At 39.0% G+C, this 13,134-nt stretch overlaps 1 protein-coding gene across 2 annotated transcripts in view; it reads left to right on the top strand.

The window, feature by feature from the left end:
- Window positions 1-12,030, top strand: part of rab11fip3 (RAB11 family interacting protein 3 (class II)) — a 35,708-nt gene extending 23,678 nt beyond the window's left edge. Inside the window, exons 6-14 of one of the 2 annotated variants that reach the window (XM_030122190.1) lie at window positions 2,879-3,016; window positions 3,911-3,946; window positions 4,088-4,181; window positions 4,294-4,538; window positions 5,731-5,812; window positions 5,934-6,071; window positions 6,198-6,353; window positions 7,980-8,120; window positions 8,212-12,030. In XM_030122190.1, coding sequence (XP_029978050.1) covers window positions 2,879-3,016; window positions 3,911-3,946; window positions 4,088-4,181; window positions 4,294-4,538; window positions 5,731-5,812; window positions 5,934-6,071; window positions 6,198-6,353; window positions 7,980-8,120; window positions 8,212-8,325 — 1,144 coding nt within the window. In that variant the 3' untranslated portion in view covers window positions 8,326-12,030. The remainder of the gene's footprint in view (window positions 1-2,878; window positions 3,017-3,910; window positions 3,947-4,087; window positions 4,182-4,293; window positions 4,539-5,730; window positions 5,813-5,933; window positions 6,072-6,197; window positions 6,354-7,979; window positions 8,121-8,211) is intronic. The other variant, XM_030122191.1, reaches the window with a different exon arrangement.
- Window positions 12,031-13,134: the final 1,104 nt, after the last annotated feature.

Below are 13,134 nucleotides of genomic sequence, written 5' to 3'. Positions count from 1 at the left end.
CTCTCACTCTTATATTCTGTGTTCCTTAAATGCCTTTGGAGAAAATTTATTGTTACAACAAAGACACTGAGGTCAGATGTTGATAAGAGCTATCTGGAGCCATCCTTGTCTCCTCTGTCTGCCTCCCTTTCTGGTAAAAGGCAAGATAAACGGGGTGAATACAAATTCCATCAGTCTTACTCACGTTGTTGCTACATTATCAAAAATGTGGACGTTTTTTACAGTTGGTTTTAAAACGTCATCAGCCCCGCTGCCAGTTGGTGCTGAGTAGTCAGGTTGTTAAATTCTGGGCTGACTTCTGTTACCAGGTCATCTGGGAGAGACAGAGGATGGATACTGAATTGCATTTATTTCACTCACCTTGACTAAAACGAGCTTTGGCACTGAACTGGGGTAGAATATATACATGTGATTGGACTGGAGTAGAGCAAAGTGTTCTGCAAAGTCCAAACACACTTCCTCTTCATGGTATCTTCGATTTGCGGTGAAACTTCGACTGACTTTTTTTCTTTAGTCATCTTCTCCCTTTCTCCCTCCCCTCTGCTCGGTTTTCATTAGAGTTTAAGCTGGATAATGCCTAATTCCCACTTGGGTGATATTTCCACGATTTGCCTTGCCAGGAAGCTCGTATTTGCTAACTGCGTTGTTATTGTTGCCCATTGACAATATGAATAAGATATCTGGCTGGATTGGTGCTAATAGCACTGTTACAATTAATGCCAAGAAAGATTAACTGAACCACAGACTTGTTTTTATGAATTTTAAGGGATGTGTTAACATAAGAGGAAGTAGTAATGTAGCTGATGTTAAGGTATCCCTCATGTAACAATGGCTGTTTAAACAGAGAGCTGTGCATTACATTGAAGTAGAGTGGAATCAGGGTTCCCACGCATCCTGGAAAACCTGGAAATCCTGGAAAATGATTGGCCAATTTTCCACTCTTGGCAAACATATGGAAAATGAGAAAAAAGGTCAGATGTCCTGGAAATGGTTAAGTTATCCTGGAAAATTATTTATCCTCCCCCTGCCTTGTGACCTGGCATGTCTAAACTGAGATGAAACAAAGGAAATTGTTTTTCAGTGATTTATCGAAAATATACAAATATTTTTAGAGGAAGTGCAGTAGAGAAAGAGAGAAGAGAAAGTTGAGTTGGGAATTGCCCAGTTGAACATTGTAACTCCAGTTTGTCAGGCTAATGAAGTGCTATGCTGTAATCTGTGGGTCTGTTTGCATTATTCTATGATACATTTGTCATAATTATGTTTCACAGATAAATTATAGCCATAGACTGCGCATCAAATGTCTGATTAATAAACATAGAAACAATCTGGGTAAATGCAAGTTACAACTGTAGAAAAGAACACTTCCAAAGAATGAGGGGGATAGGGGAATGTATTAGTGTATGATGTGATAACTTGTCTCTGTCGCATCTGAAAATGTCCTGGAAAAGTCCGTTATGTTATGCACACAAAAAATGGGCACAATAATAAAATTGTAGCTGATCATTAATAGTCATACAAATAATTGTGATTAGTAATTTGGGTTTTGTCTGTTCATTTTATACTAATAGTGTGATTAGACAACAATTTATTTATACACTGCTGTCCATAAAGTTGGAACAGTTTTGTTTTCAGACACATTCCTTCCTATTCATGCACATCAGTAATCACCGTCAACTGTTTGCAATGATTACATACTGAGTCCCAGTTACATTTTATCAAGAATAAAAAACATTGTTTCAGTCATTTCATGAGAAGAGTAAAAATATTTTATTCCAACTTCATGGGCAACAGGGCATTTACACAATACACATAATGTGTGACAAAAAATGGTGATATGGTCATTTCTCTTAATTTTATCCTGTCCACTTTATAATGATGATGATCAGGATTATGCAAAATAATGGTTTCAGTCTAATATTACATTAAGGTGATTTTAAAAAAGTTGAATTGGAAATGACTTAATTGTTAAAAAATGATTTGAGCTCAAGTATGTGAAAGGTGACATCACATGTATGTGTTGTGGAAAACTGGTTGTTAGGCTGACAAATCATACAAAACAAAAAGCAAACTACCCACAGACTTCACCCACTCAGTGCTGATGCGTCATCCAATCGCACTCATGGTTGGCACATGCAGCCAGTGCAGCCTACACACACCTCCGCATATCTATTTACATATTACTGCACTTTTTTATGCACACTGTTGGGTTCCTTGTGTTATACACAGACACACATCGCAGGAGCAACAACGAGAAGAAAATCGCTCAGTATGACAGTGCATATGACCATCAAGTGACACTCAAGGTGCTGTCTAAAGGCTTTCTGCCTTTTTGCCGACATAAACAGGAATCTATGCCAGTTTGTTACACAACTCAAACCTGAATTGCTCCCAGAATCAACAATTAGCTTGTAGAGGTGATGTGAGGAGAAGATACTGGCATCTTAAAATGAAATAAACCACACTGCACTTCTTCTTCCTCAATAGTTTCTTTTGATGTACAGTAACTATATACAGTATGTTACAGTTTTGCTGGTTGTTAAAGATGCAAAGATGCCAATGTTAACAATGCCTTGCAGTAGAGAGTTACAAGTCTTATCAGCACTGAAGAAAAATCACCACATTCTTGTCTTGAAGTGTTTTATTTCCTCACACCACCCAGAAGACAAACCACAACCTGACAGCACAACCTGTTTCACGTCTCCCTCACCCTGTGAAGCTCTCACAGTCCACTTTCGCTCCTTGTGATTTTACTGTGACCCCCTACACCCCCGCACCCCCGAGGTGTCCTGTCCTATGTCAGTGCACCCATTCTTGTCTGTCACTCACCACTCCTTCTCTTCCTTTCCTCCTCTTCCTCCCTGTTTCCTCTTTCCAGTGCAACCGCTCCTCTCCCTGACTGCTTTCAGAGCTTCCTCAGGGAGGAGGCACTGGACTTTTTCTGTAGCCAGTGTCACAAACAAATAAGTCGTCTCGAGGACCTCTCCACTCGCCTCAATTTCCTTGAGATGACTAGGTAACACATCATTCACTGCCCACTCTGATTGCCAGTCTGTGTGAGTGTTTGCAGTGCTGACTAGAAACCACGCATCTCATCATACTGTAATGTGTGCATGCTGTGTGGGATTATTGACAGCATGGTGTGCGTTATGCCATGGATTGTATTCACACACACATTATAGTAAATGTGCAAGTGTTTTAAGCCCATCTTTCAGACTTTCCACAAATAAGTGTCACCTGCACCCACTATACATGTGAGTGTTGGGTGCTTAGTTAATTCATAGAAAGTAAAACAGGTATTAAAGTAATGAACCATTTTCATTTATTCATTCATTTCTTTTTTTGCGCTAATAGAGTGATGATGTGTGATCAATTAACCAAAAATGGTGTGTAGGAATAAAATAACTTGAAGTATCACAGGTGAGTATTTGTCAGTGTTTTTTCCATGTCATTGCCTTCATGTTTCAGTTAAGTTTTTGCAGAAGCAGCGCTGAGCTTTTCCGTCATACTGTTTTTACTGGAACAGGCTTGCTGATCTAGGAAAACTGGCCAGTATCAGGCCTGTTTATTAACAGTGTAAATCAAACAGTACACAGTTCACAAATTTATCTGTGACGCAAAGAACAATACTTACTAATACAGCTTCTACCAATATTGTCCTGGCTAAACTGACCCTGGATCAGCGCTTGTTATTCACTCTTTCAGCATATGTTTGTGTTTGATTGCTGTGACGTGTTTTAGTACAGAACCATCTGATCATGCCTCTTTTTTCCCCTCAGTGGGGCTCATCTAGCAGAGCGTTGGATTGGGATGGGGGTGTAGATGAGGAAAACCAGGAGACTGGTGTCTCTTTCCTTTATCCTTTCTCTCTTCCTGACCATTTTTCCTGTTGTTCTGTTTCCCTATCCAGTGCGGGCAAAAGGCTGTCCAGCAAGAAAGTAGCAAGGTAAATTGATTCTTCTCAATTCAGGCAGCAGTGGTTTATAGTTTGTGTTTAATTGCAAAGAATAGTCAATGTTTTGCATAAGGAAGTAGATGAATAAATGATGATGAAATAGTGAATGAAGTTTTCCCTCTCTACGTATAGACATCTACTCCAGAACAGCTCAATGACTCTGGACACTATGAGCGACTTGACACGGGACATCCTGGAACTTGCCGACAACGACATCACAGACAAGGTCAGTTAAACTATTCAGAGCCGCCAGCTTTCATATCTCCCTGTTTGTACTTATTCACTAAATCCACAGACAGGGGCTGCTCTGTTGACCGTATCTGCTGTACGTTTTGCAGGTGCTGCTGCTCGAGCGCCGAGTGGCAGAACTAGAAAAGGAGTCAGAGGCGTCAGGGGAGCAGCACGCACGGCTACGCCAGGAAAACCTTCAGCTGGTGCACCGGGCTAATGCTTTTGAGGAGCAACTGAAAGAGCAGGAGCTGTACGCCGATGAGCAACTTCAGCAAGAGAATCGCCGTCATAAGGAGGCCCTGAGCAAATTGGAGAGAGAGCGGGGACTGGAGCTGGAAAACCTGCAGGCCAGGTGAGGAAATCTAGGAACTTTAATACATCCTTGGAGGCAGCAAAGAAATAAAACTATAGTTGTGCACATACTTCATTTATGCAGTCCTTTTTACCATTGCCCCTTGCTGCAGGGTATTGTCATCAGTTCGTCGTTCGTCTGTCTGTGCAAAAACGTTGACATATACTGAAGGCCAAGGGTTTTCAAGTGCAGGCACGTTATGTTTTGGAGTGTAAACCATTAGAAATATAACCAGCTATTCAGTTGCAGATGACAAATTAAAGGACAAGTCAATATAACATCTTAGTACTTTGTCAACCACATACCACCAGAATAGCGTCACAATGGCGTAGCATTGATTCACAAAGTGAACTCTAATAGAAGGATGAATATCATCCTTCTGAAAGATATTCCTTGACTTGATGTTTACACAGATGTGGTGGAGAGCACTATCCACACATCCGTCTAAATTCTCTCATAGTTGTTTAGTATAATCTATTAACTGCCAACGCTCTAATATGTGGTTCACATAATTTTCATAGTCATCAAACCATTCTGTGAGCCCTCTGATGCCCTGTGGATGAAGGCATTGTCGTCATCACAACATTCCCTTAAGGTTTTTCCCTTTAATATATCATCCATCTGTAAATGTGTTAATATTTTGTAAGGGGGTGGGTTTGTTATTTCATAAGCCAGTTGTATGTTTTCTTATCTGTAGTATGACTCCATACTGCCACCCCCTGGTGATGATCTGCCACTGATTTGTAGGAATTGTCAACAATCATTAAAGATTCCTCCCTGCACTGTAAGCACAGTCCCTAGTGCAATTGAATATAGTATGGTTGTTTAAAATGTTTAGAATTTTTAGAGAGTAGTGTTAAAGTTGACTTCAACTAGAGGAAATTTCCAAATTGAAGACAGAAAACCTGTAGGTTCTGCATAGAAGTTGACATCCCTCATACATTTCAAATCACTAAATGCTAAACAAAAGTTTTCAATGAAGATTTTTGTATTTGATCTAATCTTTATTTAATCAGGTAACTTAGTTGAGAACTGATTCTCATTTTCAATAATGACCTGGCCAAGAGGCGGCACACAAACAGAATGAACAACACAGAAAAGCATCTTCCTCATTTTAGGGGTATGAAAAAGGTCATTAAATCCGTGCATGTGCCCTGACTGTAGGTGTTTCTCTATTTGTTTTATTTTCCAGGCTGCAGCAGCTGGATGAGGAGAACAGTGAACTGAGGTCCTGTGTTCCTTGTCTACGAGCAAACATAGAGAGATTGGAGGAGGTGAGAGCAATATTTCTTCATTCACTTTATCCCTCTTTTTATAATGATCTTTTCACTCTAAGGGCTTCCTTGTTAGCTTTTCTGACTCATCCTTGTGCCCTCTTTGATTTTAATTTCGCAGGAGAAGAGGAAGCTGCAGGATGAGACAGAGGCCATGAGCGACAGGCTGGAGGAAGAGATGGAGTCACGCAGGAAGATGCACGATAAGCTGAGCCATGAGCGCCACCAGAACCAAAAGGAAAAGGAGTGCACTCAGGAGGTCTGACTGCTTTGTCTGTGTACAAAATGAAGTACTCTCTATGCATAATATTACAATACAGTACACTATTACACAGTATCACAGTTGTTGCTTTAAGTTTTAAGATATTGACCTCTGTACCCGCAGCTTATTGAAGACCTGCGTAAACAACTCGAGCACCTACAGCTATACAAGTTGGAGGCCGAAGCAAAGAGGGGGCGCACACCTGGTGCAGGGCTGCAGGAGTATCAGACCCGAACCCGTGAAGCTGAGCTGGAGCAAGAAATTAAACGACTCAAACAGGTATTGATGGTATTACAGTTAAGGAGGACTAAAATAACTGTAAGAAATAACTGAAAGCAAAAAAAAAAAAAGGAAAAGTCTGTGAAAATGTGAAAATCAAAGCTACACAAACTAAAATGTTTCCCCCTTTGTTAATTATTCCTGGTGCATAAGAATAGAAGGGCTTTGGACAATGTGGGACCTTTATCAAAAAACTGTTTTGTACATCACATTTAATACCATGCATTCTTTAATCAGCCGTTATAAATCAAGGCTTTTATCGTAATGCCTGTAAAAACTCCAACTAAAACCAGCCAGTTTCCTATAATAAAAATTCATATAAAACTGCTTGAAATCAAAAAGCAAATAGAAACACTGAATTAAAAAAAGTACTACCCCCCCCCCACCCCCTTCACTGGACAACTACCACCTCACTCTAATGGACAGTGCAGTACTCACCCTACCTCTGTGCAGTAGTCACAACACATGCATGTTTTCCTTAAAGGAGTGATATTTTGCTTTTTTAAATGGAATTATGCATTTTAAAACTTTTCCCTGTGGTCTACATAAACTGTAAATGCTCTGCTTGGGTCTGAATTCTTCATTAATTCAACTCCACAGGTTCATCTTCAACCTTATTTCTGAGTAATGACACCAGAAAGGTTGTTTTGAGCGCTGACCTTTAAATGCAAATGAGCTGCTTCACACCCCACCCCCTATAGGTTGTTGACCGTGCTTTCTGTCCCATTCAGCCACTTGTATTCGTTAATATAACCAATAACTGAACATTTTATTTAATCGGCTTGAAGTTTGGACATATTTTCAGTTTTTACTACAACCGCTGCTGCTGACAAACAATTTTGTCGTACTCGGAGAAATGTCCGTCGGAAGTCTTGACCTTATATGTGCAAATGTCATGACGTAACTAGTTATAGACATAACAAATTAAGAAGGAATTAAAATGGATTGTAGAAATCCACTCTATTTTTGCCAAAATGAATATAAAGATAGCTTTGCAGCATCTGGAGGGTTGAACTATTAGGATCCAAATACACAAATAAATGTACCAAAGACTAATAAAAGTGGGTTTAGCGAAATATGACCCCTTTAATCTTACCTTGTATATATCCTATACTGCCTGTACATATCCTTATTGGTTGTATGTATTTCTCATCTGTATTATAGAGTTAGCTTTTTGTATATTTCATTAGTTTTTAGTAGTACTTTAGTAGCATAAGTATGTTTAATATTTTATCCTGTAGATTTGCACACGCCTATATTTTTCAGTATTTTGTGTGATATCTTAATACAGTCTTAATACAGTCTTCTTAAGTGTTTTTGCTGCTAAACAGAACAGAGCTCCTAAATGGATTTTAATTATTCCTGTAACAGTGACAATGAAGATCTATTCTATTCTATTCTATTCTATGAAATACCTACAGTGATTCCTGGACCTCTTTGCTTTTCTTATTAGAAATGTCTTAATGGTGCACTATAAGCATACACATTAATATTAGCCACATGTATTATTTTACTTCTCATTCTCCTTCTGTATGAATTTCATTACGTAACTGGTCCTGCAGGCACACAAGCGCATTAAAAATTTCTGCTGAAAAGTCCTTCTTACTTTTGACTTGACATCTCCAGGACAACCGCAGCCTGAAGGAGCAGAATGATGAGCTGAACGGCCAGATCATCAACCTAAGCATCCAGGGAGCCAAGAACCTGATGTCGGCCTCTTTCTCTGACTCACTGGCAGCTGAGATCAACTCTGTGTCCCGTACTGAGGTACAAGGAGAAAGAAACCTTTTTCAATACTGTTTTTTCATATCTGCCCCCCCCCCCCCCCCTCCCCTAACGTCTGTTTCTTTGTTTTTAGTTGATGGAGGCTATCCACAAACAGGAGGAGATCAACTACAGACTCCAGGACTACATCGACAAAATCATCGTGGCCATCATGGAGTCCAATCCCTCCATCCTCGAAGTCAAATAGATGACCAACACCTCTACACAAACAGCCAGAGGACCTCGCACAGTCACTCCTCAGGCTGTTAAAATAATACTGGAAAACTTGGCTAAAAACACAAACTACAGAGGATGTAAAAATATAAACTTGCACCATTTTGGTAGGACGACGACGACACGCTCAATTCATCCAACTCCCCAAAAAGAAGAATTGAAGACATGTTTGTGAAGAATAAGCTATTTTTAGTTTTAATATCCCTGGAGTCTGTGCTTATTTGTGAGTGTATGTGTTCACCCTCCTCAATACTCTTGGGTTCTGGTGACTTCCATGTATTTGGCTAGAGGGACCTGAGGCTCCTTTAGAGTGTTTGCAATTGTGTGCAAGAGGACAGTATCGCTAAAAGTAGAAACCCTCCCATCCCAATCCAAAAGCAAAGTGTCAATGTTTGATTGAGTTAAAAGAAAAGGATCAGACAATTATACCTAAAGGCCTTAAAAGAAAGGTGAGCAAAGTATTTCTGAATTTTACATAACCGTACATGCCTCAGTTCAGTCTGTGAAGTGGTACTGGGATGGCAGCATGCGGGCTGTGATCTCCAAGGCCGAGCTGAATCATGTTTTAATCAAGACATACATAGCTGTATGATGCTCCGGTCGAGAGAAAAGTAGCCGCAACTTCTCTTTTGGATTTGTTTTAAGCTTGCTGTGTTGCCTACTTTAACAAAAGTTCAATCTTTCCAGTCAACCCAAGTGAGGGGACATTTCTAGGGGCTGAAGTTGAGAAATGCCCGGAGGGTTTATGTGTGTGTGTGTGTGGGTGTGTGTGAAGTGTTTGACATTTCCTTCTTAGCTTTGAGTTATCAGAAGGTTTTCACAAAGCTTGATGACACTAGGTGGGAGATAATAGGAATGACCCGCTCATTCCTGCAAGCGTCGCACATGAAGGAACCGGGTGGCGTATAATTCGCTTCATCTCATTTATTTTTACAATGAAACAGGGTTCTGGAGCTCAGGTGGGCTGGATACCTCAGATTAAAAAAAAAATAAAATGCCACATTTCCCTTGACTGTAATATTTTTTGACATAAACTTAAAGTATAAAATGGACACTGTAACTGACAAAAAAGATATTCATACAGACATGTTCACTTTGTAAAATGGCCAACACTTGAATCAAGCATAAAGGGAAACTGGTGTGAATATGGGAATATGTGGTGCTCTTTTGAGGATCTTAATTTGTTAAATACAGCCCACCTGATCCCAGTGTTCCCTCGCTGAGTGAAAGTGATAGGGAGCAAGCTTATTTAGGTTACAGACCCTTTTTTTTTTTCTGCACAAAAGTATTTAGTAAAACTGACATCGAAACTGAAACATGCTGACTGTATGTGAAGAAAAAATGGTTGTACTTTGCACTAAGTTTTGTTTTGTTCTATTATGTTTTGTAGATAGAATATTGTGAAGGGATTAAATCGTTAATGAAGGTAGTTTTCAAGCCTATGAAGATGATTCGTTAGAGGGACACACAAGTACCAACAAAGTTCTGCTTAAATTGGAAATACTCAAGAATAATTCTGGATCGTCTGCAGTTGTGTCTCGAGATGTTTGTTGTTTAAACCCCATCTACTGATACAATAAGGAGGAGGCATGGCAGACAAAAGTAGCAATAACGCTTAGCAAGAAAATGGACACTTATGGCAGGGAGATGGGGGAAAAACAAAACAAAAAAACAATGGCGCTTTATTTTCTTTTCTCTTAGAGCAGCATCCACAGCAGGACGTCTAATGTTAGACTGATGCTGTGCTCATTGGTACCGCGCAGCCACGTCTCTGGACTTTGATTTTTCGCTCTGAAACCAGACTTTGGTGTTGGATGAACCCTACCAGACGTCTTTATGGATTAAAAATTGAGCGGCAGTCAGAAAGGTTGTGTATTTTCTCCAAACCGCATGGCATTGTGCACCAGTACAAAAACAACATGCTAAGAAGAATTTCCTATTTTTCACCCTGGTCACCTCTTTCAGTCTGTCTCACTGCTCTTCTTCACCTGCCACTCCATGGAAAATGGCCTTGGATGTAAATGACTTGTACATGTAAAGTTTTTTCTACACTCATTCTAGATTCTAGGTATTTTTATAGTTGGAAAAGAACCTTTTTTTTTTTTCTTGTCTTATGCTGAGAAACAGCTGCCTGTATTCTTCTCTAGCATGTAGCGTGTACAGTACCTGTTGGATTCTTTATTGTTTTGAAATCACACGAAGATATTTATTCCTCCTTTGACAACTCACAAACTCTCTTGTGATCTGTTCTGCTGAAAATATGTTTGTACATCGGTATTTTTGAAATCTAAATCGGGGTGGGGTGGGGGTCAGTTCTATATGAACACCCTGAGAGAGAATTTATTGAATTAAGAGAATTGTTCTAAAGCTATATTGCGTTTGGTTGAGCTACCGTACTGTGCAAAAGCTTGAATGTGAGCTGCTCGGTGGTTGTTTGAGGTTGTTGCACTCTTCCATAATGCTGATCTGGCATTGACCTGTTCAGGATTGTGGTTTTAGAGATATGGCAGAGTCTGCAATTTGTACTGTTGTCTTCCCAGATGGAGTCAGGTACTGCACAGAATTTTTTTTTTTTATTGTATATCTATAATTCAGTTATTTCACCTTGTTTTGACTGATAAATCCATCTGAAATAATATCCATTGGTGGAGTTGTAGATTGTGAGACCTTCTATCGACACCATATGACACCTAAAACCTCATATCCAGGCTCACTGAGTTCAGCTTCCTGCCTTTATTAGTGTGACTGAACGGTTTTCCCCATTCAATACTTAAGTCTTTATTGCGCAACGTAATAAATCAATGATGTAAGAGGAAACAGATTTATCTCTCTGCACAGCAGGCTACTACAGCGAAAGCTCTCCCTGTTACGTATTTTAGTGTCTGGTTTTGACAGGACTAACATAAGTGGCAACAGAAACCAGACAACAGGTGAGGCCAGAGCTGATAAAAAACATTCCCTTTTATTAGCAGAGCTGGAGGGGATTGCACTTTAACCAGATCCAGTTTCTCCTTTTAACTCCCGCTTCTTTCCAAATGACCAAAGACAGACGTTTGACTTAAAGCTGATCATTTTATCTATCAGGGTCTGAGGTAACGCTTTCAGTTTCATCACCATTAAAACAAAAATCAGCAGATGTATTTTCCAGCTTGTCCCAGAAAGAAACAAACTGGCCTGCTAGTCTAAACACTGTGCCTCTGTGTCTCAAACTTTGCCTCTAAACTAACCTGATGATGAGCCCTGGGGGAAAGCACTGACCACGTGACTGTCAGTTTGTTAAATTATAATGATGAAACCTAAACTGTAAATATGAACTGTCATTTTTGTGAACTTCTCTCTTTCTCTCTTTCACACTCACTTCCAGTGTCCAAAGAAAGTTTGCTCAAGGCACAAACATCACTACTGTAGTAGTGCATGGCTTGCCATTATGTGACATGGGAAGATAAAAAGAATATTGTAGAAAGCAGAAATTGTAAAACTTAAATTTATTCCTATTTTCAAAGATAAATGTATAAATTATATCCGTATTGGTTACAGCTGTATATTATTTTTGAAGATCCCCAAATGATCTAATCCTAATTGTTATTGGGGAAATATAATTTCAGTCATTGTAAAAAGAGAAAATTTTAAGGTAAGCAGTGAAAGTAAGATTAGGAAAATAAATAAAAGGAATAAAAGTGTTCTGTGTGTTGTCTCATTTTTTGCAGTGTTTGTGTTTGCATATTTACTTATACTGTATATATTTCTTCAATATTGAACAGAATATTGAGGTGTTTACATGTGATAATCACCGAAAATCAAATGTTATGGTTTAAAGGGATTGACATGCATTAATTTTCTGATCAAAGTTCTTCATCAAGCCATAGATAGATGAGATTTCATGAGGTACAGAATTACCTCTGGTAAAAATGTTACTTTTTTATTGCAGTTTGTCAGCACGAATATGCACTATATCAGTATAATACTTCGCCATTTAAACACGAGCAAAGTTTAACCCATAAAGACCCAAACATCCACCAGTGACCACAATCTACTGACCTAAACTGTTTAATACATGTTGATCCACTAATCCTATCAATACATGTTGATAATTGGTGTAAAATATAGTTTGTCATCTTTTCGTCATCGTTAGATATGACTCATTTGGATGTTCAGAAGCTCTGTAGTGAACATGGAAACACAGTTATCTTCCCCAACTTTGATTCACCAGTAAAACACATGGAGTTGGATTAGTGACTGTGTTTGTAGATGCTTATTTTTTTATGTTTAGTCAATGATATGTTTTGCTGAAAAAGTCGCTTTTTTCCTCATTTGATCTAATAACCTTTGAATTTACTCTGAGCTTTTATGAACATCTACATGAGGTGATAAATCACATGGGAAAAACCAAAAAACAATCATTTGGAAGTTGTGACAAAAGTAATTATTTTATTTATTTTACCTTTATTCAACCAGGAAGTCTCACTGAGATTAGGAATCTATTTTGCAAGGGAGACCTGTCCAAGGTAGCAGCCATACAAAGTCCAAAAAACATAAAACACATACAGTACATGATACGCAATGAACAATAAAACACAATAACATCTATTCAACCAAAATGGCATCAAGAAAAATAGTGACATTCCTGCTTCCCTACATTCTCTGTGAAACTTTAAAAATCATTAATAGAAATGAATGTATGTAGTTTTTCAGTTTTTTTGAAGATTCTTCCACGACCATGGTGCATGGTAGACATGGTAATTGTGAGTCTTTTAGGGTAAAGGCAAACTCATATCTTAGGGAT

This window comes from Sphaeramia orbicularis, chromosome 19, assembly GCF_902148855.1.
Source record: "Sphaeramia orbicularis chromosome 19, fSphaOr1.1, whole genome shotgun sequence".
NCBI lineage: Eukaryota > Metazoa > Chordata > Actinopteri > Kurtiformes > Apogonidae > Sphaeramia > Sphaeramia orbicularis.
The sequence above is the reverse complement of the archived record's forward strand: the minus strand, read 5'-3'. Positions and strand labels throughout refer to the sequence as shown.